At 45.6% G+C, this 25,725-nt stretch overlaps 2 protein-coding genes across 2 annotated transcripts in view; both read left to right on the top strand.

Moving 5' to 3' along the window:
* Nucleotides 1-2: 2 nt before the first annotated feature.
* On the top strand, nucleotides 3-24,853 carry MOB1B (MOB kinase activator 1B; the record flags this gene model as incomplete). The annotated part of the gene is made up of 6 exons (XM_017738943.1): nucleotides 3-130; nucleotides 14,627-14,793; nucleotides 17,300-17,393; nucleotides 19,089-19,222; nucleotides 20,390-20,553; nucleotides 20,841-24,853. Coding segments are annotated over 6 exons (765 nt in total), but the record flags the coding sequence as incomplete, so codon positions are not given.
* The window catches only part of DCK (deoxycytidine kinase), a 10,952-nt gene continuing 7,355 nt past the window's right edge, over nucleotides 22,129-25,725 (top strand). Inside the window, exon 1 of the mRNA XM_017738942.1 lies at nucleotides 22,129-22,173. Within this exon, the coding sequence (XP_017594431.1) occupies nucleotides 22,129-22,173 (45 nt within the window). The remainder of the gene's footprint in view (nucleotides 22,174-25,725) is intronic.

Genomic DNA, 25,725 nt, shown 5'->3' with positions numbered 1-25,725 from the left:
CGGGCGAGCCGGGCTTCCCCTTCCCGCACGGCTTCCCCTCACGGACACGAGTTTGGAAACAGCCACGGATCATCAGTCCGGGGGACCTCCCCGGTGAGCTCCGCGCTGCCCGGCGAAGAAGTGTCGCTGGGTAGGCGAGAGCGGGGTCGGGGTCAAACACCCACCCGAGGGGTCTCCCTGGGCTTTTATGATATTTTCCATGCGGGTTTCTCATTTCTGGCGGGCAGAGGTTGGTGTCGTAGCGTTGTGTGCCCCAGCTGAGTTAGGAGCTGGCGTGTGGCAGTGAATCCCGGTGCAGGTGATGGGGCAGGTGGGGCTCCCCGGCTGCCGGAGCCTCGCTGAGGACCTGGCCAGACTTTACTGCGGCAGGAAAAAGCTCCCTCAGGGGTCGGTGGCGATTCAGGTGCGCGCAGAACCCCACTTCTTTAAATTTTGCTTCGTGGGCAAAAACCGAATGAACTTTGGTCCCTCCCCTTGGAAACAAAGACGAGGTACTTGTGACAATTAACATAAACCGGTTCAGTGACCTATTAATTAAGGCGAAGATGCGCTCTAGGGAAAGAAGGGCGATCAAGGCAGCTGAAAAAGGCACCCTGGAAGAGCCAGGCTCCATTTAGGCCTTGTCCCCGCTGAGTGTTCCCGCACGCTCCGGGTTCCGTGCAGCAGCTCGTGGGACTGTTGCCGGAATATCTGACAGTTGTTAGAGGCTTGCGCTGATAACCAGCAGATGTAAACGTAGCCTGGGTTTAGAGAAGAGACTTTATCTCAGAGCTGGAGTGTTCTAGTAAGTTGTGTTCTCATGGAGACAAATAACCCTGGCGCTGGCTTCCTCCTCAGTCCCTCCTTTGCATTTATCTTTTAACTCTGCCGTACCCAGCCCGCTCGCCCGTCGTGCTCCGTGGCCCCAGAGGGATTCTGAAAGGCACCTCTCAGCTGCGAACGGGAGGTGGGTGCAGATGATTGTCCGTGGATGGAGGCGCAGTGCTCCTAATGAGAAGCCCAGCTGTCCCCCTCCTTCGTAATTCTCAGCTGCCACGGTGGAGAAGGGGGGACAGGATTTCTAGTGTCCTGGGAGTCTGGTTTGCAAATTAGAGAGCCTCCCTCTCCATGGCATTTGGCTAACTGGGAATGGAAAAGCATGAAACCCTCCACCCTCAGTCACAGGCAATAATGAGATGCTTGTTCCTTTTTCCAGACCCTTCTGAAACCTAGGAAAGCAAACCTTTACCCCCAACCTCTGTTGTTCCAAGTGATCCTTCCGGATGAAATATAGAAATGGAAACTGGAGTTAGTGCATGACAAAGCTGCCTCAGCTGTTGTTGGCAGAGTGCTGTAGATGGCACCTAATTTGCTCATCTGCAGTCTAGAAATGTGCTTTTAAAAAGAATAAATTGAAAATATGCCCACTAGGCCTCGAGGAGACCAGGGAAGCTTTCTGTGTTGCTCACATGGAGTTTGGTGGTTTTTTTGGTTGCTTGGCTTTTTTTAGGGATCCAGAAAGTTAGCATTGCCTTTTGTCAGACTTGAATTTTGGCTTGATAAGAGTTATTGCAAGACAGTTCATGGATATCTGCAGGTTTAATAATGGCAACTTGCATTTTGAGCTGCAACCCCCCCCGTGTTTTCACGGTACTTGTAACACAGTCATCCATGGTACTTTTTCACCCCTTTGGCACTGCGCTGGTGTGGAGGTGCCAGCGGTGTTTGTCCGTGCTGCTCGCCCTGCCTCACTGACGGTGCTGTCCTCCTGTGAGCTGAGTCACAGCTTGGGGCTTGCCGAGGACGATTGTCCTTGCGCACCGGCAAGGTTTCCTTCCTGCGTGGCAGCGAGCCTGTCGTGCAGGTTTATCGTCAGGGACTGGGCTGCAGCTTGTCAGTCTGACACCCAGCACGGTGCCAAAAGCGGTGCTCTCCTGCAGGCTTCCTTGTTGTCAAATAACAGGGGGATTGTGCTTGGATAACACAGGCTGTGTGGGGCCCCCCTTGCGCGGGCCTTGTCCGCTGACAAATCCGTGGCTATTCTTCCCTGTTGCTAGGGCCAGTGACACATAAAGCTACATGGGGGGGGAAATAAAATCAAGGGGAACCATTGTCTTCTCTGCTTATGGGGAACACTATAAAAAGACTGTCTTGTGAGGCGAGTCACTGAATTAATACAACTCGGTTTTGACAGCAATTGTTATTTTCAGCGCCGCGGTTTTCTCTTTCTGATCTGTTTCTTCCTTTCTGAAAAGACTTTATAAACCTCTCCAGTGGTTGAATAGGTTATGCCAAATCTTTAAAAACGATTTGAAAATGGTAATTGGACTAGAAGATATCTTCAGTTCCAAAAAAAACACTGCTTGGTAAGTTCTCTCGAAAAGGAAATTACAGCACAGTTGCAGGTACTTTAGCTTACATCTCCAAGGAAAAAAATTAAAGATAGTTCTGGTGGGTGTGCCATCTGGTAACATGCTTGTGTTATCCTCCGCTGTCAAAACTTACATAAAAAAGAAGCTAGATGAAAACCATTTATTTATAAAAGGAAAAGATTCAGTTTTATTAGTGAAGTTCTGACATTGTTTTCTCTTAAAAAAAAAAAAAACCTACAGAACCCCTGTCTTTGGATTAGTGAATCCCTCTCCGAAGATTCCAGCACAGGGTTTTTTAAAAATGAGATTGATTTAAGTAGTTGTTGCCTGATCAGACTTGGAAGGACAAGGAGCTGCTGGAGGTGAGCGAGGGAGAGTGGCTGTTGTTGGGGGCACGTGTGTTTTGTGACTGAAGGCCAAGTTAACCTGTAAACCAGACTGGGGCATGATATGCTCTTCCTTCTCTGCCTTGTTCTACAGCACAGTGGAGCCTGGCAGCTGCTTCTGATGCTCCACATGGTTTGCTGGTTTTGGTTTTTTGTTTTGTTTTTTTTTTTTAATTTGAAATCGTACTTTTTGTGTAAGTATATGTGCAGAAGGTGTAGTGAGACATTACTTTTTTCCCCCCCTTACATCTCTTGAAGATTAATATCAGAATCAGAGCTGATGGGTTTATTTCCAGATTGACAAGCAGCGTGGCCTTCCCAGTTCCTCAGGCTGCTCCTGCTCTTGGAGAACACCAGGGCTGTTTGTTGTTGTCCCTTCCTTGGCTTCCTGAGATGCTGAGTTGCTGCTGCTTGTCCAAGGAATTCCCTTCATAATGTGGGCAGTGTAGCAGTGGAGTGCTTTGTGAGTGCTCCTTCCATACTTCTGGAGATGTGTTTATCTCCTCTTGATCAAGGACTCCTGCAGAGGACCAGTAGGCACTCCTCAGCTGGAATTTGCTTATGGAAAAATCAGCATGTAGGCATTTGCAAGCTGTTGGAAATGGAAATACAGCGAACATCCAGATATTTTCTCCCCTGTGCTTTAATGTATTTGTTTACTTCAGTTTTAGCTTGAGGAGCATAAGGCTACGGCAGGATCAGGGCAGGGGCTCTCCACACAGGAGTGTGTTAACATAAAATCAGCTGCTTAACCAGTACCATTAGTGATGTGTTCAGTTCCTTCTTTTTTTTTTTTTTTTTTTTAAAAGAGCAGGGATTGAGAAGTCTCTTGAGTTTTCCCTGTAAGTAATTTGGAGAGAGAACTGTAAAGCTGTTACCAGCTTCCTAAAGAATTTTTTTAAGCCTTGGTAACAGTAATTTCAAGTTTTGAGGAATGCAGAAGTGTTCCGTAGCAGTGGGGTTTAAATGGAATCAGCTCTGATGATGAACTTAAAACGAAGTAAAATGTGGGGTTTAGGGTGTCAGATAATGAAGTGCTGCTGCCTTACCAGTGAGGCTGGAGGTAGAGAGCAAGGAAGCTGCTGCCTGGCTTTTATTTCTGCAAGAATGGGTCTGCCTCGGAGTCACAGAGCTGTGCAGACTAGTTCAGGCTGTGAGATGGCTGCACTTGGCCTGGCACTTGGAAAAACAACTTTTGCCCCTACTGCTGTGTTTCGGGAACACGTAGTAGGTGAAGTGAGTGATTGTCACTTCTGAATGTTATTAGATAGCTCCTTCTCAGATAGAAACATTCGTTTGGAACAGAAAAAAAAAGCATAGGAAGAAAGGCATTGTTCAGTGTGAAAGTTGTGTTTACTACATCGCAGTGATGTCTAGTCTTAATTGCTTCCTAATTGTTTGCTTTTATGCCACGATTGTTTTCCCTTGTTTGTCCTTCCCTCTGTGTTTGCAGTGTAATCCAGCCAATGCCATTAGCTATTTGCAGGGAGGAGTGGTGGAACGTGGATCACTTTCGGGGGGGATTTGTTTGCTGGAGAGTGGCTGGGATTTTCGTCTTTATCAAATGCCTTTGACACCTTTTAATTTTCAGATAGGTCTTTGGATTTAGGGCCTCTTCGTGGCAACAGCCGTGGGGTCACAGTTCCGTCTCGCGCTGTCCTGAGAGACATGCAGTCTTTTTTCTCTTGTTGGCAAAAGGATAAACTATTAGAAGCATTTGTCCGTCAGGCAGTGGCTGGAGGGTTGCAGGAGGCTGACAGAACGAAGCTGCCTGTTTTTCTTAGAGAAGTAAATAACTGCATTAAATTTGGCCACTTTAAGTCTTCCCTCGTAAGCAGTAGGGCAGATCTTGCTGCCAGAGCTATCAATAAGCCTCTGACCCACAAATCAACCTAAACCGCAGGACATGCTTTGCGATGCTTTTAGCGTTTGTAAACTAAGCCACTTCCTATTAGAGTTGGGCTACAATGAATCTGCTGTTTGGCTTTTGTTCTTTTTTTTTCCCTCCTTTTAAATTCACAGGGAGACTGTGGTTTATAAATTCAGCTGCTATAAAATCTGTTTTCAGCTAGAACTGAGTATAACTATTACTTTTCTCAGACTTGGAGAAATTGCTCTAGCCTTCATGTTTCATGACGTGGGACTGTGAGGATCCAGTGCTCTGCTTTGTCATCTGTGTATACGGATCTCTCAGATGCTTTCCCAGGGCACTGCTGCTTGGGTTGGTGTTTTGGGGAGGGGATGGGAAAGAAGGGAATGAGAGCCGAGGATTTGCATGTATCCATGTAGCTTAAATTGGTTCCTGGAGATTAAGTTGGAAATAACTTCTAATTTCTTAGTGACCTTAGGTACAAAGCGTGGTGCATCTCAGGCGTGTTCTGTTTGATTCAAGGGTTTGCTTCCCATTTCAAATCCTTACCCTGAGTCAGCAGTCAGTCAGTTCGCGTGGAGGAGACAGTAATTTTGTGTGCCAGTCCCACCCTGTGAATCCATGAAGGTAACAGTAGTTTTTGCCTTGCAAATGAATTTTGATACTTTTAAAAGCAGTCCATGGAAGCAAATTTACTCACTCTTCTTGTGTCTTTTTTCACCTCTGAAATCCAGCTGTGGCCTTAGCTTCTTGTCCCAGCTTTCCTTCTGGCTTTTTTTGGTGTGTGAAGACACTTCTACCTTGTTCACCCTCTGTTCTTTCTCTTCCTTTTCCAGTTCACAGCTGATCCTTGACAGGAATCCATTCCTCTTGGTATTCTTAGATACCTGAACAGATCCAGCCCATATTTCACTTGAGTTTTAGTTGAGGTTTGCTTGGGGTTTGTTTGTTTTTGCTTTTTGTTGTTGTCTGTCCTTGCACCACCTCATCTTCCAGTGTGGTCACTTGCCTCTGGGGTTAATTGCTTGTGTCCTTGAGATGCTGACGTACAAAATCTTAATCCCTTCCTCACTGAAGGAGAGCAACTTGCAGATAAGGACTCATAATGCCTGGATTTGTTGTCTTTATCACAAGTCTAATTCCTTTTTTTATGACAAAGAGAACAAATGAGCTTAAATAAGCTTTGATAAATTCCTCTCTTGCTAAAAATTGAGACAACTGTTTTTTGATACAGAAATAATTTCAACCTAAACAATGATTGGGTGGGTTCACTATGTTGACCTTAATGAAATAACCCTTATTTTGTTTTGGTAGCTGGTGCTTTAATTGTGTTTTTACCAACTTCAGTAGCACAGTCCTGGTTTTGCTTGAATGGATTAGTTGTTTTAGGGACCTGCTCAGTGTTCTCGATCCAGGGATCAAAATGGCATTACTTTGTCTTTTACTTTATGGCCACAAAATACTGCTTTTTCAAATGCTGAGGTGTACCTTTCAGGAAAAACAGCATCTCTAATGTCCTATTATTAACTTTTGTGGTTAACAGCTCTTCTTAAAATTTCTTGCTGCAATAGAAATGGAAAATAGTAAAAACCTGTGTATTTAAATTCATAGAAAAGTTAACTGACTTTGAGCTCAACTGTCAAATGGTCAAGTTTAAATAATTTCAAAAGAAACGTGCTCCTGTGTATGTGGGAGCGGTCGTTCCCTCTGAGGTGCTTCAGGAAGGTGGGTTTTCCTGATAAGATACTTCGGAAGAGATAAGCAAATTTTCCTGAAGATAGTTACATGTGGCACATACAGGATTTTATTAAATGTGGGGGATCTGTAAGAAATACTTGGGGGTGAGATAATGCAGTGTATTTTTGGAAAGCTCTTAGATTATTCATTGCTGCCTCCTGTCCGTTCCTTCTTCCTGTTGTTCTCTGTGTCATTTCTTGCCTCTAATGATTGTTAGTGCCTGGATCCAGGCCCCGTTTTGCCTATTAATCCAAGTGTAAGTGTAATCTTCCGTCTCTGTTTGAGATTTTCTGTTGGGAAGTTGCCGAGTATTTGTCCTTTACCACATTCCTAGACTCAGCCTGTGTTGTGTGGGGGTTACAGTAAAGGGCAACCTTTTATACAGTGCTAAATGGCTCTTTCCCCATGAAAATTTAGTTAAATTTCTCCTTTAACTGCCCGTTCCCTAAGCACATTAAGAGATGGTTCTTTTTGTTGTGTTTAAAACGATTGAAGACTGTCTTGAACTCTTCAGTTAAGTCTTTTTTTTGCTTCCTTTAAAATGCCCTGATGCGATTTCTTAGGTTGTATGACTAGATTTGCTGTAGTCATTCGTTAAGCATTGGTTTCCAAAAGCACTGATCAGCATTTTGGGAAGCCATCCATGCTCTGAGGCATGTTCTCCAAACACTATATTTGGTGTACAAGTAAGGATCTAATTTGATGCCAGAGCCAAGCTTTTATTACTGCAATTTATCACCCTCAGCGGGTTGTAGATGGCTTTCTGCAAAGCTCTGCTTCCTACTTGTAAATGTATTTACAGGGTGTGACTGTTAGCAGCAGTTTGGGATGCAGAGGGCATTAGTCATGTACAGACAGATAATTCAGCTGAATGTAAGGAAATCTGCGTGGCAGGAGGACCAGTTTGCTGTGGAAAGCAGTGGACACCTTTTGTGTGGGACAGTTCTCTGTGTTTATCACGTGGAAGAAGTGCTGGAGTAAAGCAATCACAGGTAGGCAAGCACTGTTGATCACCTGCTTTATTTCTTGGACATGCTCCTCCTTTGCCTCCTGCCCCAGCATCCGGGGGATGCTTTATGGGACTGGAGCATGTGAGGCTGCCGGAGGCAGTCTGGAGCTCTCCAGGCCACTTCAGGATAGTCTCAGTTACTTGGGGAAAGATCGTGAACTCCTTCATGCCTACTTAAATGGTTCAGTAAACCTTCTTTCTTTGTGAACACTACCAGGGCCCTTTTTTGGAACACCATCCGGTGTGTCACTGAAAGGAGCAACCCAGACTTGGAGCTTTATGTATTTCCTTGTATTTCTTTTATCATTGGCTCAGTTTTATATATGGGAAAGGGTAGGTTTTACAAAAGAAAGCGCAGTTGTGTCCACTGAATGGTGTATTAGGTACATTCCTGCAGTAAAGAACCTTTGTGGAAACTAAACTTGGAAACATAACTGGGTGAAGTTCTGACTTGAGTTGGAGTTCGCGCTGTGCCCTCCCTTTTGAGCGAGCTGATACTAATTGACAGAAACAAGGGTTTCCTGAGAAAAGAGGGGAACGTTGGTGAGGAAATAGTGCTGTTTAGCTTGCAGGGAGCTTAATTAGGGACCAAAATGTTCAAAATACTGAACTCCATCTCCCAGGAAAAAACAAAGCCATTGGAAAAGAAGGAATACTTCATGTTTACCTTCTTCAAAGCTCCAGTAGCCCACCCTTTTAAAGAAGTACTATGTGACTATTAGGATATTAGAAGAAATAACTCTAGTTTCGATTATTCCTTACAGTTCCATGAGGTGTGTGTTTGTATGTACACAGTAAATGTTAGTATTGAAATAGTTGAGGAACCTAGGTCTGATTGAAAGGTCCCAACAGAACAGCCAAGAGTAGTGCTCACCTTTATTAAAAATATCGAGTCTGCTGGTAGTAAGCTTGAAATTTTGTGGGTGAAGACAGCGTTGTGTTTGCCTCAGAGTAGTCAGTGGATTCCTGGGAGTGTGCAACAAAATGTTTGGGATAGTCTTCATTCCTCTCATGCAACAGGATTTCAGATGGACGTCAGGAAGAGGAGAACATGTGGAGAGGTACTTGGGTCTCTGCTGCAAGCTTCTTTGTTGCCAGTCGGAGAGAAAATGTGTTTCAAGTTTGGTGGTGTTAAAGCTCTCCGAAAAAGTCCGTGAGAAACTCGGGAGCAGCAGTGCAGTGACATCCACAAAGCACACACAGTAAGCATTTTGGGAAGCTGCAGGTTTTGTGCCACGGACCTGTTCCAGTTCCTGCGCTGTCCCCCTGTCTGCCTGCCTGTCTCTGCAAGTCAGGAGGGCACGATTGCCTGGAAGACTGATCGCAGCTTTTCTGTGGTGGATACTGCTGTGTACTGCTGTTGGTGGCTCTGGCCTGCCCCTCTCTGTTAGTCCTGCAGGGAACGAGGCAGGAGAGGTTGAGTCACTTCCGCAACCGTTGGCTGCCTTGGGAGTAGTTCAGTTGTGTTTGGAGTGCACAGACAGGGCTCTGGTAGTATCCAGTGAGGGCAACTGTGACTTGCTTTGTTTATTTTGAGGATTTTCCAGGAGATGAAAGTATTAAATGAATGCGTTGTAAATGAAACAAGGGAATTTATTTTGGTTGTGAGCATAGCAAACTGATGATGATTTCCCGGTCATGGGATGGGGTTCTGGATACTTGCTTGTTCCTTGCACTGGGAATTGCAGTTACTTGGCAGAAGGGTTGCATCCAAGTGGGTAAACAGCAGGAACACCATTGGGTGGGGTTGTAGCAGACACGAGTGCTGTAGCATAGCACCTCCCCCTTGTTTACAGGCACTTTCTCAGCCTGCAGACGGAAAACGGAGGCAGAGGGAAGCGTAGGTGCCTGGCTTGGCTGGAAAACAGGCTGTGGCCACCTAACATCCATGTGGATTTGGCACGGTGTGCCGCTGCAGGGGAGTCAGGGCACAGGGAACAGGGACGCGGCCGCTCTCCAAACACCAGACACTCGTCCCCTGTTCACAGCTCAGCCAGCAAACGTTTCCCTTCAGGTGTGTGCTGGTGCACATCAGAGTTGTGCTGGACCAATCCCACACTGGCTCAAAGTCACTGAGTCTAAACTGTGTATGTATAGGAGAAAAAAATGCATTTTAAGAATGTGGATGCGTACAGGTTATGTCAGCTTTGACACTGAAGGGGTGGTGGCTGGGGCAAGCAAAAGCAAAACTGTTCCTTAAGGCTACCTTAAATAACTTTCTCTTTCCTGGATGTGAATCATCTGATAAACGTCTGCTCTTTTAGCGTGTCGAGTCTTGTGTATAATGGGACCTGTGTTTTTTAAGAGTTGTTCGTGAGATTGTGCCTTTTTCATCTGCCATCCTGTAGGGAACTTCAGTCTGTGAAGACAGCCTTTTTTCCTAGAAGGGGAAGCCAGATTTCAGTCCCCACCCTGATAGGTAGAGAATGAAAAACCTCACAGAAACACTGATTTCTCTGTCAGTACTCCAGTGGAAGGAGGCACCGTTTCAAATCAGTTGTGATGATAATGGTCACCATACCCCTTGAGAAGCATCTTTGGATTCAAAAGCCTGCAGAGAATTGAAGTTACTCTGTGGTATAGCTAATAAACAATAAACCCCATGTATTCTGTTCCTACAGGAATGACCATGTGTCTGGGGAAATTTTTCAAGTCAATGCTACTGATTGCTCCTTAAACAAACCAAAACAAAAGCTCTAGGCCTGGAATTGCTTTCTAACCATTGCCTTACTTTCTGGGAGAGCAACTGTGTTGTGAGAGGAGCTGGCAGCTCCTAACTGCTTCCCAGACCTGCTGCATGGGATGCATCCTGAATTCTTGCCTTGCTTTTGTTACCTGCAGATTCAAGTGACTGGACTGAGACAGCCTTACTTCAATGAATGGGAATTGGATTGGAAAAAGTTGACTTTTTGGTGCTGTAAGAGCTGAAGGAAGCAACGCTTTGCTCTCACGCTCTCTTCAGAACAGAAATGTTGTGACTATTCAGTTTTATAAATAGAAGTGCTGAAGTTCAGTCTCATCAGTGCAGATTTTGAACATGTTCAGCTTAATTTTACCTGCTCTCCTTCTGATGCTGTGGTTGTCACAGGGAAAACCTGTTCAAAGGCTGCAGCTATTGATTTCATTGCCAAAAAGTAGCTTGAGCTTTTATGTTAATTTCTATGTTGAGGTGTTGGCTGGTGGAAACAAACACAGTCTTACTCTGATGTTTCTATTCTTAGCAGGATGTTATCATTTGAAGGCCTGTATTATTGTTTAAAGGCTGGAAATGTTTGCTTTTCTGGAATTTGGGTCTCGTCTTAGAGTGTTTCTGTGTTTAAAAAGAGGCACAGCAGGAGAAGGGAGACAGAGAAGTGCAGAGCTAAAACTTGGAGGCTTCTCTGGTAAACTCACTCGTTGGCCTGTGGCGGTGAGTTGCTGCCTCAGTTTCCCTGTGTAATGAGACACTAATGATCCCTACTTCAAAGATACTTTGTGAGGATTAATTAATGCTTATAAGGGGGTTTGAAGATGAAAAAGCAGGAGTTAACACAGGACAAGTTTCTATGCCCTGGTTAAATGTTCTGTGAACTGTCTTGAGTTCAGCTTTTTGAGAATCTCTTGAGCGTTTCCAAATATTTCGAAGGGCTTATTTCAGCCTGGCCATGGTGGTGATGGTACAGCTGTACCTCCAGGAGTTGGTTACTCACTCCTTACCCCAAGGAAAGGGCCTTCAGCATTATGGAGCAGTTAGAGGAATGTAGGTGGCAGGTGTAGGGTGAAAATGCTGCCACTGCACAGTAGGTGAGAGCCTGGTGTTAGTTGTGTGGTGAGAACAAGCTGTGAAGGGTTAACTTTTATGGATAAGAAGCCTAAACTTACCTGGTTTAATTCAGGTTTCCCCAAATCTGCAGCAGACTTGGTGGAAATAGATAAAAATCTCTGCTGAGAGGCTCTGTGGACAAATGGTTGGGAATGAGGAGGTCTAAGCCAGGCCAACCCAAGGAATTCTCCTGGGAGCAGTTACTGGGAAGTTTATCAAGAGCTGAGGCTGGATATTTAAGCTGCTTTGTGTGCAGAACATCTGCCAGTGCTGTGTTTGAAGCTGAGATGAGCTCTTGAGGCAGCGCGGGGTAAGCAAGAACACCTCAAGTTTTTCCTTTCTTCTGGAAACATCCTCTTGCCAGCCTGAGACAGAACAGCCTGCAGAACCTGCATCACCAAACCCACGCCCTGGCAGCAGATGAGCGGCTAGAATGACAGCTTTGGAGGAAATTTGGTGTTCCTGCTTAGGAGCGCGTTGTGACGCGGCTGCGTGGGCTTTTTTTTAGACCCCTCGTCGCGCGCGCAGCCCGGCTGGGGAGCCAGCTGCCTCAGACACGGTTCCGCATTTAGCGCTGGGCCGGGCTGCAGCTGGCACTGCTGGGCTGCAGCTCCTGGAGAAACAGAAGGGCATCGTTTGCTAGAAGCGTCGGATGTGGGAGTGAAGGGAGCGAAGCGTCCTTGGAATCGCTGGAATTTCTTGAGAAATTCCTTTTCAGTTCTCCTTGAAAGGCTGCACATTGGTTGTGGCGAACAGTGGGGATGATGCAGCGGTGCTCCCCGTTTCATGACCTTTTTATGTCCAAGGAAAATGGGATCTTCCTTGGTTTCTCTGTCCCCTCTCACTTATGCATTAATACGGAGGAAACCTCAGAGACTCTTAAAAGGAAAAGGCAGGTGCTGCCTACTACCTTGGAGCATTTTAAAACCTCGACAGAAATGGTGAATTCCATTATGGAATGTAGCTGAAAAGAAAATGCTTTACTTGACCCATACGTAGATGATTGTGTGTGTTGCTGGCCACCAGGCAGAACTCTTTGAAGTTACTTTTTTCACTGATTGCTGAAGGAGTTGAGGAAATAGACCTGGAACAAGACAATTTTCTGAATCTGTCGTATGAAACAGATTGGCATAATAGGAAAAAATAATTATTTATTTGGTTAAAGAATAGGAGAGCTTCTGAATGAATAAGGTAATTGGAATAATGTTTATTAATGCAATATTTATAACCAGACTTTCCAAGAAAAACCACATCCTATAAAGATTTTTGGCTTAGAGAGGCTGCATTAGGCTGTCTCTGAGCTGTGTCTCAACGAGTGTGTTAACTGGCTTTGGTGAACTGCATAAATGCATGGAATTCTGATAATTTATTGCCAAAATTGCGGGTATTTCCATAGCACGCGACGACTACCAGGCTGCATTTATCCTAATTACTTTTCCTTTTGGATGCCTGCCTGCCTGCCTTTCGTGTTGAGACCGTTTCCTGCTGTCTTAGGGTGGCTGTGCTGCATTTGAGAAGCAGAGATCAGAAAGGTGTTGGAGGCAAAGATGGAATGGCTTATTTAGAGTAGTAGATGACTCTGTTTTTACAGCTTTTGGCAGCTTATGGGAAGAAACCCCCTGTTTCTGTGAAGGGGGGAGGAGGGATTAAATGCTACCTAAAGCTTTTTCCAACCTGTTGCATTTTCTGCTTCCTTGACCATGGGGATCTGTGCAGGGTATTCAGCAGATCTGCAGTGACTTGGTTTGTTGTGTGGCAAACTCATGAGCTGGGGTGGGTATGGTGAATTGCTACCCAGAGTTTCTCAGAATAAACTACTTATTTAGGGAATTCCTTCTCACTCCTTTCCTCATGCCCTGTTTCCAAACCCTGGTCCCTTTGTTGGGCTTGCTCTTTGTGCTAAAATACAGTTTCTTGGGTTAGTTATTTCATAAGCTTTTTCCAGGTTGCATTTAGCTTGTACTGGGTTCCTTCTGCTTACACTGACACATGTGGAAAGATAATGATCCCAGTCTCTTCTGCTTTCCACATGTTTTAGGTTGTATTTTCACGCCCTGTGTTAGCAAAGCGCCTCTAAAGTGGCTGTGTTCCTGAAAAGAAAACAATTGGGTTTAAGTAAAGTAGTCAGTCAAGAGATTTGGGGGTTTTGTTTGTTGGGTTTTTTCAGTTTCATCTTTCTTCAGAGCTGGTTTGAGCCTGGCCTGGCACCAGATGCAGGTGGCTGGAGGGGTGGGAGGTGACGGCAACTCCCTGAGCCACAGAAGCTTCTCACTCCCACTGGGAGGCAATTATTTTATTCAGGATTTGTGTCTGGTATCCTGGCTTAGGGTGAGGTGCAGATGACTGGGAGCATTAGAAGTGTCCTGTAATAGAATAGACAGGAGCAGGATGTTCCCTCCTTCTCCTTCTGGGTCCCAGTTTGATTTAGCAGCTGGCTGCACTGGTGTTGGTCGGGTGTCCATGTGAGTGTACACAGCTGTACAGCTGTACCATCCCAGGATCCCTGGAAGTCCAGCCAAGCGCTTCTTCACAACACCCGGGCCCCAGGATTACCGCAGAGGCCTGCAGGAAGGGGAGGATGCTGCTGCTCCTTCGGAGCCCAGGAGAGTCAGAGCAGCTCTGGGACCATAGAATCACAGAATCCCAGGATGGTTTGTGTTAGAAGTGACCTCAAAGCCCATCTGGTTCCAACTCCCTGCCATGGGCAGGGACACCTTCCACTAGCCCAGGCTGCTCCAAGCCCCGTCCAGCCCGGCCTTGGACAGTCCCAGGGATCCAGGGACAGCCACAGCTTCTCTGGGCAGCCTGTGCCAGGGCCTCCCCACCCTCGTGGGGGAGAATGTCTTCCAAAGTAAAGGGTTTCTTCCTAGATTAAAGAGAGACAACCCTTGCACCCCACCAAAAAAAAAAATTCTCTTTGGTCCTTAGAGAGATGGTGAAACATTGGCCAAAGAAACGAGATCTGGATAATATTTGTAATGAAAATTGTGCTGTCTGGGTTTCACATCTTTCCACTTGCATTGGAATTCAGAGCTCAGTTTGCCTGTTCTGACAAAAGTCTTTTCTCAGCTCATATATGAGAATACTCACAAATATTGGCTCCTTTGAAACTTCTCTGCAAATATTTAATTCTACACGTCATGTTTTTGACATGTTAGGGGTTCATGTGCCATCCAGCTCGCTGCTGTGGTTTAAAATTCAAATGTCTAAACGTTTTTTTCTACGTCAGTCCACATTTTTCCAAACAAAATTATAGGTATGAAAGTGATTAGGTCAGAAAATGGTTTAAAAAAAGTCAGAATACCAGTTTCTTTAGCACCTCAGTTTTTGGTAAATACCCTGTTGCAACATGAAAATGTGAGGGGGTAAAGTATTTAATGTTGATCTTGTCCTTACCTGGGACCGGTCTGCTTGTTTCCTTTTTGCTTCCTGTTCCAAAAGGTCTCTAAATATTTCCTCTCTCCTTTGCAGTGGTAGTCGCTCTTCCAAAACCTTCAAACCAAAGAAGAATATTCCCGAGGGGTCTCACCAGTACGAGCTGCTAAAACATGCCGAGGCCACGCTGGGAAGCGGCAATCTCCGGATGGCTGTGATGCTTCCAGAAGGGGAAGACTTAAATGAATGGGTTGCAGTTAACAGTGAGTTGCTGGCCTTTTCTTCGTCATGGGGGTTTTGAAGGTGGGCTGACACCTGTAGGAGGACAACTGTGCGTCTCCTTCTATTCCTGGAGAGAAGAGGGGTCGGGAGACCTTGCTCTCGACAGCTCCCTGACAGGAGGGTGCAGCTGGGTGGGGGTCAGGCCTTGCTCCCAGGGAACAGGGACAGGGTGACTGGAAACAGCCTCAAGGTTCAGCTTGGACATCAGGAAGAATTCCTTCATGGAAAATGTTGTCAAGCATTGGAGGTGTTTGAGTCCCCATCCCTGGAGATGTCCAAGAAACAACTGGACGTGGCACTCAGTGCTCTGGTCTGGGTGAGAAGGTGGGGATCAGCCGCAGGTTGGACTTGATGATCTCAGAGAGGTTTTTTCCATCCTAAATGATTCCGTGATTCTAACGGGGTTTGTAGTTTTCCTAAAGTTAGTTCCTTTTGTTTTCTACCAAGTTTTGAGCCTTTGCTCTGGTAAGTCTCTGATGTCATTCTTTCAACTTCCTCTAAAGCTGTGTGTCCAAACTCTCTGCTTTCAGGCCAACCAACGATGCCTAAATGAGTGTTTTCTGATTGCTTGAGCTTGTTTCCTCCTCCTTCCTCTCCCTGCTGCATGAATTTTGCCCTATGCTCCCAAAGAATGGATTCTCCGATTGCATTCCGTAGCCCGTGCAGTTTTGGCTGCCACAAGCTCTGTGCCCTGTCTGGGTGCTTCCTCATCTTTTGCCTCTCAGCCCTGATGTGCTCCAGTGGTGGTACGGGGTTGATGGTGCACTGCAGGAGAAATTATGCTTGAGCTAAATGTTCTCTGCTTGTTTCTGTGGTTCTGCCTTTTTTCTTGTTGTTCTTTGACATGTTTGGGAAGTGAAACCATCACACTGACTTCCACCTTCCTGTTCCCAAGCAGCCACGCAGTGCTCTGCTGCTCCACTTGCCGCTGCTACCAGGGCAGGCTGGAATTGCTGACACCATCCTTTGCAAAAGTTAATTCACACTGCCTTGCAAAACTGTCTAGAGAAAAAGCCAGCCCGCTTGTGTGAGTAAGCATTACTAAAGATGCTTCATGTATTGCTGGCATCCTTCCCTTTTGGTGGTTCCTTCACTCCCGTGTCTCTGCTTTCCTGCGTGGCAGCAGTTTTTCCCCTTCCCAAATGACTTAAGTGCTGAGTTAGCTATAATGAAATTGTAGCTGTGTAATTAAAGAGTGAGCTGATGATGTGCTCCCTTCCCTGAGCATCCCTGCACCACACCAAGCACCAGTGGTAGCTGTGAGCCCCTTCTGCTCACTGAGAGGTCTCACGAGGAGACAAAATGTGTGACTTCAAGTCATTGCTTTTACCCTTCTCGACCTGAGAACACAAAACCAAACGTGCTCTGCCCTGCTACTTCTTGCTCAGCTCTCAGCCTGACTGGTGTCTTAGGGAATGACTTGATGTGCCTGTGAATTTTGAGACTTCCAAGTGTGGGATTTGCCATAATCAGTCATTTTGTTGGAGCCTGTGTGGGTTTTCTGAACATGCCTGCCTCGAAGCAAACAGTGGGCTGTGGTTTCTGCTGGGAGCAGGGAATGGAAACTTAATTAACAGTTCTTGTGGGCACTTGAGCAGCGAGGGCTGGTGTCCTGCATCTGCTGAGCAGTAGCTGTGACTTGCTGCTGTGACGTTTGTCTAATCTTGGCTGTTTATTCTCTGAAAGATAGCTGCAGATAACGTGGATTTTATAAACTGATTGCAGTGACCGCAGTTCCTTGTGACAGAACCTGCTGTTAGTTATTGAAAAAGAATCTTTTTTTCAAAGAGCTTGGAGTAATTAACTAAAAAAGCAACTATAATACTAGGGCTAGAGGGGGTATTTGGAAGAAATTCTTCCCTGTGAGGGTGGGGAGGCGCTGGCACAGGTTGCCCAGAGAGGCTGGGGCTGTCCCTGAATCCCTGGAAGTGTCCAAGGCCAGGTTGGACGGGGCTTGGAGGAACCTGGGCTAGTGGAAGGTGTCCCTGCCCATGGCAGGGGGTGGAACCGGATGGGCTTTAAATACTCTTCCCACTGAAGCAGTCTGGGATTCTATGAAATGTTCTTGGGAAAGGTGGGCCTTTGGAATACAAAGCCTGAAGGAAGTCACTGTCACCTAACGAGTACCTGCTCTCTCTAGTTCGAAAGTTTACGCTGAAAATCTTTCTTTTATTCCACACTTGCCAGTAGAATTTGGGATTGTAATAAAATGCACCAAACTTTCAGAAAAGGAAATAACTAGGATTTCTCTTTCCTTTTTCTTTTTCCAACTGAAGATTTTGCTGCAGTGAACAATTAAATAGTTCTTGCTGGAGGCTGTTCCAGAAAGTTGGTGGTTGCATTCTGCATCTCCTTTATAATGGATCTTAAAAAAGCAACAACAATGAAGTTTTTTCCTAAAAGCCGTTCCAGAACCCATGCTTTACAGTCCGGGCTGTAGGAATCTTGTCCTGCAGAGTGCTAATGGGTGGTTTCCGTGCTTTTCAGCTGTTGACTTCTTCAACCAGATCAATATGCTCTATGGAACCATCACGGACTTCTGCACAGAGGAGAGCTGCCCAGTGATGTCTGCTGGCCCAAAGTAAGAGCATGTTTTTACACGCTGTTGACTGGGTGCAGTTTTTGAGATGATTTGTCGTTTGAAAACTTGAGACTAGCTGAGATGAGTGCCAGAGTTGGGGGTAGAAAGGATGTGAAAGAGAAGAAGGATTTGAATTTATTTTAAGGGGATGGGGAATGGAAAGTTAGTTTTTTTGGCCTGTGTTTATATTTGTTTGGTGTTCATTTATTTTTTTCCTTTAACCTGGGAAGTAAATGTATTATCAAAATTATTTCCCCCCCCCCGCCTTCTTCTTTTTTCTGAAACAGTAATGAGGGCTTCCTAAATGAAGATTTAAAGTTTTTGTATGCAGGCATTCCATTAGGGCTTACCAAAATCTTCCTTGTAGATATTGTAGAAATATTAGCTGTCTGGATAAGAATCCCCTACCCTGTGGCCTTCTTGGATTCTTCCTTATGCTTTTGTTGAGACGTCCAGTGTTTGTGCTTTTTCCTGCTCTCTAATTCAGTTTGTTGTTTTGGTCTGGCTCCGGACTGATCCTGGCACCTCAGCTAAATGTTAATATTTGTCCTACATCAACAGCACTTAAATCTTGGTATTAGAGCAGTACTGGGTGGTGAGAAATCCTGATTTTTTGTAAATCCAGACACATGGTCCATTTGGTGTGTCTGGGATTTTTGCATGTGTCCTTAGATGCAATTTTAAAATGCTTTCAGACCCTCTGATTTGTTGCCGTTAATAAAACGGGATTTTTTTTGTCCCATTGTGAGCAGCACCTTCATAATCCCTCATCAAATTTTTTTATGGTGCAAATGTTCTCCCAGTAGTTGTTCTGACAAAACTGAATTTGCTAAACAAATCGAGAAGACAGATTTATCAGATGCAGCTAAGCTTTGCATAAAACCGCGTATGTGATCTGTAACACACAAACCCTGTGGTTCACTTGGGAGCTGGTATTGTCAGACTCCCCGTGTTAGGTGTGTTCGGGGTTTTTAAGCAATATCTTTCCAAAATTATCCACCATCTGGGCTGGTGTCAGCTGCGTTCTCCAAGCCAGGCAAAGTACCTGTTCCATTCTGAATTTCACGAGGACTTGTTTCTGCCTGGTTGTGTACGTAGTCTAGCAGTTTTCTTAACCATGGAATCAGAATCCCAGACCAGTCTGGATTGGAAGGGACCTTAAGGCTCATCTTGTTCCAGCCCCCCGCCATGGGCAGGGACACCTTGCACCTGACCAGATTGCTCCAAACCTCTTCTTTTAGCTGAAAGACACTTCAGATCAGTTTCCAGATTTGTAATAGCATTCCTAGGAACCTTCCTGTGTCTGTAGAACAGCCATAATTTGGGATCTCTGGCGAGAGCTAACCTAGTTCGGTTTTCAGCTATGCAAAATTTTGTAAGAATATTTTCAAATGTGAAGAAATTCCCTAAATTGGAGGGTGTGATGTGTGTGGCTGGCAGCTGCTGCAGATGTCGAGTGTTTCCAGTTGCTGTGGCAGCGTGGCTGAAGTTTGGGAAGGCCTGCAGGAGGCAATGGAGCAGAATTGCAGTGGGGAGGCCGGGTGAGGAGCGGGCGATGGTGACGTGGAGCACTCGGACCTTGGTTCCGACGAAGGGCAGTGGGCGGGCGTGAGAGCAGGGGGAGCAGGAAGAGCAGCCTTCCAGGCCGCTCAGGGGTGATTCACTGGTGCTAAAGGCCACGTTGTCCCCCCCCAGGTACGAGTACCACTGGGCAGATGGCACAAACATAAAGAAACCCATCAAGTGCTCTGCACCAAAGTACATCGATTACCTGATGACCTGGGTCCAGGACCAGCTGGATGATGAAACGCTATTTCCTTCTAAAATAGGTAAGTGAGTAACTGCAGCTGAACAGTGCACTCGGGTTCCACTTGTACAGGAACACGCCAGTCCTTGAGCATAAAAGGTCTCCTTAGTGGCGGATGTGTAGGGCAGGTTCACAAGGCTACATTATCTCTCTAAACACATTTATCTTTAAAGGTATGTTGTAATACATGAACTCTGAACCACTGCTAATAAACACCTGTCACAATTCTGGATGCAGGAAGTACCATTTCTATCTAATAACTGACTCTGTTCGTCGAGTCTGGTGTTTTATTCATTTTGAACAGTTAGTTGTTTCTTTAGAAATAAAGCAGACAGTCTCAGACCCTTATAACCAGTAACTGGCAGCTTTTTGTCCCAGAAGAGATGTTTAGGTGTCATGAGGAACTTTCAGGCCTTATCTCCAAAGAAGCTGAATTGCAGCTTTGATCTTAAGTTAATGATTTTTTTTTTTTTGCTTGTTTCTTTTCAAGTGAAGATGAAAAATAGATGTTTTAAAGAGGTTTCTTTCAGAAAAGCAGGAGGGAAATAATGACCAACCAACAGTTTGGAGAAGATAACAGGGGAGATCTCTTAGTTGCTCTAATTTTGTGAATAGTTTCTGAAGCTTTTGATACATTTTCATTAAGCTTCTTCAGAGAAACCGTGCCTTCAGAGAGAGACTTAGAGACCACAAACTAACCAGCTGAGTATGAATTTCCCGTGTGCTGCAGCAGCCAGAGGAGGACATGGGCTGTACATGTGTGCAGGGCAGGCTGAAGCAGGAACATGAAAACATTATTGATGGGACCTGAAACCATTGGTGGGGTCTTGACTGGCCTCAGAGCATCCAGAGCCTGGCCCTCTGGCCTTCAGACAGGACTTGAGCACTTGGAAAGGCTGCAGAAGAGCTAAGCTGACTGGGGAGACTGGTAGGTGAGGAGAAGCTAGACAGGTTTCCTCTTTTTAGATGGTTGATACATATCTTCTTTTAGCCTGGGCAAGTGACAGCTAGAAAGTTCATTGCTCCCGGGAGCCGGTTGCTGTTTCCCGGCCGATGTTAATACGACCTGTGCAGTGACAAAGGTCTGCTGTTGAAACTGATTTCACCTGTCCTGGGTTGTAGTGGCTTTCAAAACAGACAAACGTGGTCTGGGAGTTGAAGAATAAGCCATCTGTTTTCTTCTTTCCAGGCGTACCATTCCCAAAGAATTTCATGTCAGTGGCCAAGACAATTCTCAAGCGTCTCTTCAGAGTTTATGCTCACATCTACCACCAGCACTTTGACCCGGTGATCCAGCTGCAGGAAGAGGCACACCTTAACACTTCTTTCAAGCACTTTATATTTTTTGTTCAGGTAAGGACATTGCAAACAGTGTGCTTGCTTCAAAGCTGCATTGCCCCCCTTCCCTTGTGGGAAAAAACCAGCATCTTCTTGAGTTCCCTTCCTTTAAGTGGGGGAGAAAGCTTCAAGCAGTGGAACACCGCTGTTCAGCGAGTGGCAGACGGGCAGGGGAGGCTGTAGTGGCTGAGGCTGGCCTTGGAGAGCTGACTGCCAAATGAATTCTGGCCAAATAAGGCTTCTCACCTGAGCTGTACGTACAAACCTCTGTATGTGTCTCTTTCTCCTCGTCCCCGTTACAGGAATTCAACCTTATTGATAGAAGAGAACTTGCACCACTTCAAGAACTGATTGAAAAACTCACCTCGAAGGACAGATAAAAGGAAGAGGACTTCTTGAAGTCACTTGTTTCTTTAAGCGAGCGTGTGGTATTTGTTTTTTGTTAATTTGTTGGGTTTTTTTTTTAAGAAAAAAAAACAAAACAACCCCCCTGTGCTGTTACCAGTGACAGCTGAGATCTACTTTCTGTGCTTTTATTAGGGGAAGTCTTTTCTCTGTTAGTGACATGTGGTAAATAGCTTTTTTTTATTATTATTTTATTGTTGTTACTCATTGTGGAATTTCTAGCAGGTGCTGAGTGTTTATAAAGGAAACATGCTTGGTTGGGGGATTGACTCTGCTGGTGGATGGGTTCTTGTGTTGTGTCAGTGGTAGCCCATTCTCATGAAGTCCCTGCAAGACTTGCTTACATTCTCTAAGTGCCTTGGCAGACTCACTTCTGAGGTGCAAAGCACATACAATACTGAACATTGCTGGAAACAGAAAATATGTATTAACACCCAGACACTTACTGATACTTGTTTTAAAAATATGTATCTATGCTTACAAAAAAAAAAAAAAAAAAAGCCATAACTTGCTGAAATCAATGATCTCCAGCTTTTAATACAGATATTTGTCTTATTTTTTTAGAAATGAATATAGAATTTTTCAAAACTAGATTATTTCTTACAAAGAAAAGCGAAGTTCTTGTCGCTAAAGCGAAACAGCAAAGGTGGTGTCAAAATTACACAGACCTTGTGCTTAGCAAGCAGTTCCATGTCTGCTGCCGTGGGACTTTGCATAGTTGCTTTTATTTTCTTAGCAGGAAAGCATTTGGTTGGGTCAGCCAGCTTGTTAAGTTCCCCTAGCAGCTGCCAAATGAACAGTTAGTTTGCACAAATACAGTTAGGGAAAATATTCCCTATAAAAAATTGCACTGGGATAGTAGTAAAAATAATAAGGAATACCTGGCTTGAAAAATAACTAGTGGAAAGGTGTTTTTTAAGTGAGGAATGCAAAGCCTGGCTCTGAGGACGAGCTCTGGTGGCCAGTGTTTGCTGTTTGAGGAAATGTGTCTTGGAGGGAAGATAATTTCATGGGCTGCTTTGGAGTTCCATTGTTACCGTGGTGTTCTCCCCTGTTTAAAATCACTGCCCACTGCCGGGGAACTCCAGCTGTTGGGAAAAGCAGCAGGAACAGGTGAAGCCAAGGTGAGCCCATGACAGAGAGAGAAGATGAGCTGCTGTTTTGTGCGCCTTGGCTCGGCCAAAAATGCTGAGTAAAGTTGGAAATGGTGGGCAGGAGCCTGCAGAGGAGGTGAGTGGCCATTGACACAGCCAGCAGGTAACAGCTGAGCACAGAAATGACTCGCTTGGGAGCTGCTGGGTTTGGGTGAGGCATCCTGATCTTCTGGCTTTTCCTGTGCCCCCGTCCACCCAACAGTGCAAAAGCGACCAATCTCCCAAATTCCAACTGCATGGTTTAGACACAGAGCGAGCAAGGCAGGAGCTCCGAGGTGCTGAACAGGTGATGTCTCCTGTTAAATTTCAAGGTGACTGCTTGGTTTAGTGTCATGTACCAGCAAGAAGCAAAAAGGATCAATGTGTAGAAGTGAGGATTTGCTTGGAGATAGGAGTGCAGTGGTTTGCGTTCCTGGCACACTTCTGCCCTAGGAGGGCTTAGTTCTTGTTGTTGCAGTTTTTTTCTTTTTAACAGCCAATTCTGGAAATCCAGAGGCATCTGCTGCAGTTCAGCCAGTCAGAATTGGAATGTACTGAGCATAAAAATGAGTCCTAGGTGGATAGTGCATTTTTTTTATTCAATATCTGGCAGTAGGAAGTCTTTGACCGAATAGTTTCTAGGCACGTAATAAAAGCTTGGAGATCATGATTTGCCTGACAGCTGTATGAACACATTGTTTAATTACACAACACTTGAAACTAACATCGAGGAGGTGTTTGCAGTGGTGGGGATTTAGGATCCCCGTGCTGTTTCTTTTTGCAGCTTTTCATTGTTTTGCTTCTGAAAGCTGTGGGACCAGAAGTTGATGCGTGTTTACACTCTCGGAGTAAGGGCACATGGAAATGCCACTCAATGGAATCTGGATTGAGTGAATGTGTTTATAAAATAGTGCATTTATGAGAGGAAAAGGGGGGAACACCCCCTGCCCCTCCAAAAAAAACCCCAGAGAAACAAACTCTGCACTGCTCCAGTCTCCCACTACGGACTTTGAGGGGTGACAAGCGCTCGGAGACAAAACCTTCCGGCTTTGGTCATCGGGAGCAGAAAGTGCCAGCGGGGTTACACCGGGCTGTGCTTCCAGTGCTGCCTCGGGCCTTCCAGTCTGATAGGATCCCAAATCCCTATGGTTCGTGGCGATCTCTTGCTACCAGCATAGTGGATCTTGTCAGGGATTTGGGTGGCGACTTGGGGAGGGCACCTCCCTCGAGCTGGGAGGGGGCAAAGGGCCGAGTCCGTGGAGCTCAGCCACGGCTGGCAGTGCTGACAGTGCTCAGGTGGATGGATACGGGCTGTGTTGTTCAAGTTCAAGTCAGGGATACAAGTTACTCATGCAAAGAGGGAACAAAACCACCGCATTCTGCTGGGCAGGTGGCTGAGGGGCGAAAACAGGTTTCGAGGGGCAGGCAGCCCATCTGCAAGTATCCAGTTTCTTTTCCTGCTTACTATGCAATGTAGAGCTTTGAACTTCTGCTTTTCCTTGGAGATAGAGAGGAGCACTGTCTTTACCCAGTCCTTAGGAACTGACCCCTCTCCCAGTGTCCCTGACCGTCAGTTAACAGGTAAGGACACCTATTTGCTGCTATGGACTCGACTTACCTTTCAGATTGTTCCTTTCTATTTCTTGCCCCTCTTCCTTTCTCCCGGGTCACCAGACACAATTTTGCTATAAACACATCCTTTTTGGATAGTTGTGTTTTTCCTTGCTGCCCTGTCCTCCTTTCCTGCCTGCCAGAGTGCTGTTACTGTACATAGCCCCCCTTTTAGTTGGATTATTTAAGGAGCTGCAGCACGAACAGAGATTCCTAGCTCTTTTCTCCACCAAAATATTCCCTTTTGCACCCAATCTCAGTGAAGTTTCCTTCACTGCTGGTAGCAGTTGTCTCTTTTTCCATCCCTCACTCCTAAAACCACTGGCAGTTTTATGGATGCCCGTTGTCTTTTCCTGGGTATCTTCTCTTTTAACATGAGACTAACATTGGTGATTTTCAGTGTTAAACCTTCTTATTTCCCTGCTTTCCCTATGGTTTCCTCTTGCCAGGTTCAGTTTGCAGCCTAGGAAAAGATCCAATTACCTTATTTTGTTGGAAGAACCAATTCCCCAAATTGTTCATAGAATATTGTATTTTTAGGGGAGATTAATTTTTTATAGCCACTAAACTATACTCATTATTTTTGTACGTTTGCAACTGGGGGACATTTTTCCGAGCCATGTCGTGGAGGGAACACTTATTTTTCATGGCTGTTTGACTGCTTAGGAATGCTGTGGTTGTGTGGTGTAGAGGCACATCCCTTGATGTGCCCTGGGAGAGAGAGAAGGATGCAATAAAAATGAGCGAGGTTTCAGTAAAAATGAACAAGGTTTCAGTAAAAGGCCATTCTTGAAGGCAAAAAGAAAAAAAAAATCCGAAAGCGACACTAACCTTTCCTCCTTTAGAATCCTGAAATACGTGGGAGAAAACGCAGTGTAAAGCATAAAATGCAAGGAGAGAACCCTTACTGTGAGCTAACTGTGCCAATGCCGCTTCAGTTTGTAGTCACTGACGGAGATTTCAGTTTTAAATGAAAACAGCTTTTGATTAAAAAAGAGTAAGTTGAATGTCTGAAAATCCGCACCGTGTTTATTTGAGAGTTGTAAATAATGTATACAGATGGTTGTATGTGATGGGGCAGAATATTTAAATCCTAGGGTTTTTTTTTTCAATAAGAAACTGAAGGCTGTTTATAAGAGAAAATAAATAGCTATGTTTGACCATGACTGCCTTTATTTCCTTCTTGGACTTGCTCCTCAATGATCTCCTACTTGTAAATAGATTCCCCCCCCCTCCCGCTCCCGTATATTGTAAACATCTCACCACGACACACCCAAGGATGTTGTTGGGCCAGGTGCAGACTCTGCTTTTGGCCCTGCCCAGCAGCACAGGTGCCTGTTTTTGGCTTTTCTTTCTTCCAAAAGCCTCCTGTGACCCCAACAGCTGGAGCACTGCAGCTTTCCTGCCCTCCCATCCACGATGGGGTTCTGAAGTGCCCTGCCCCGTGGTAAGTCCCTCACACATGTGGCTGGAGGGCAGTTTGGGAAAAGGTGGTTTAAAGTCTGGCTTTTACTTCCACTTTACACACAAATCTGGGGTCACGTGTGCCCCGCTGCTCATGCCCATCTCCTATGGCTCAGGATTTTCCCTGTGTTACTTGGTTCTCGGGTTTGGTGTCTGACAGGTTTTAGAGTTTCAGAGAATCCCACCACGGTTTGGTTTGGAAGGCACCTCAAAGCCCATCGCACTCATTGCCATGGGCACGGACACCTTCCACTATCCCAGGCTGCTCCGAGGCCCATCCAGCCTGGCCTTGGACATCTCCAGGAATCCGGGGGCAGCCACAGCTGCTCTGGGCAGCCTGTGCCGGGGCCTCCCCACCCTCACAGGGAAGGATTCCTTCCTGAAGTAAAGAATTCCAGCCTAAAGTCAAGAATTCCTTCGTGAAGTTAAGTAGTTCTTCCTAAATATTTTCAGTAACAGCCCCCTAAATTCGAGCGCCGCCGATCTCCTTTAAACCCAGCTCGCGTGACATTCCTGGAGGCGTTTTGAAGGCAATCGGTGGCCGGGGGGTGCCTCTGTCTCCTTTCCCGGTCCC

The sequence above is a fragment of the Corvus brachyrhynchos genome, unplaced genomic scaffold (assembly GCF_000691975.1).
Source record: "Corvus brachyrhynchos isolate BGI_N302 unplaced genomic scaffold, ASM69197v1 scaffold597, whole genome shotgun sequence".
NCBI classification, from domain to species: Eukaryota; Metazoa; Chordata; class Aves; order Passeriformes; family Corvidae; genus Corvus; species Corvus brachyrhynchos.
The sequence above is the reverse complement of the archived record's forward strand: the minus strand, read 5'-3'. Positions and strand labels throughout refer to the sequence as shown.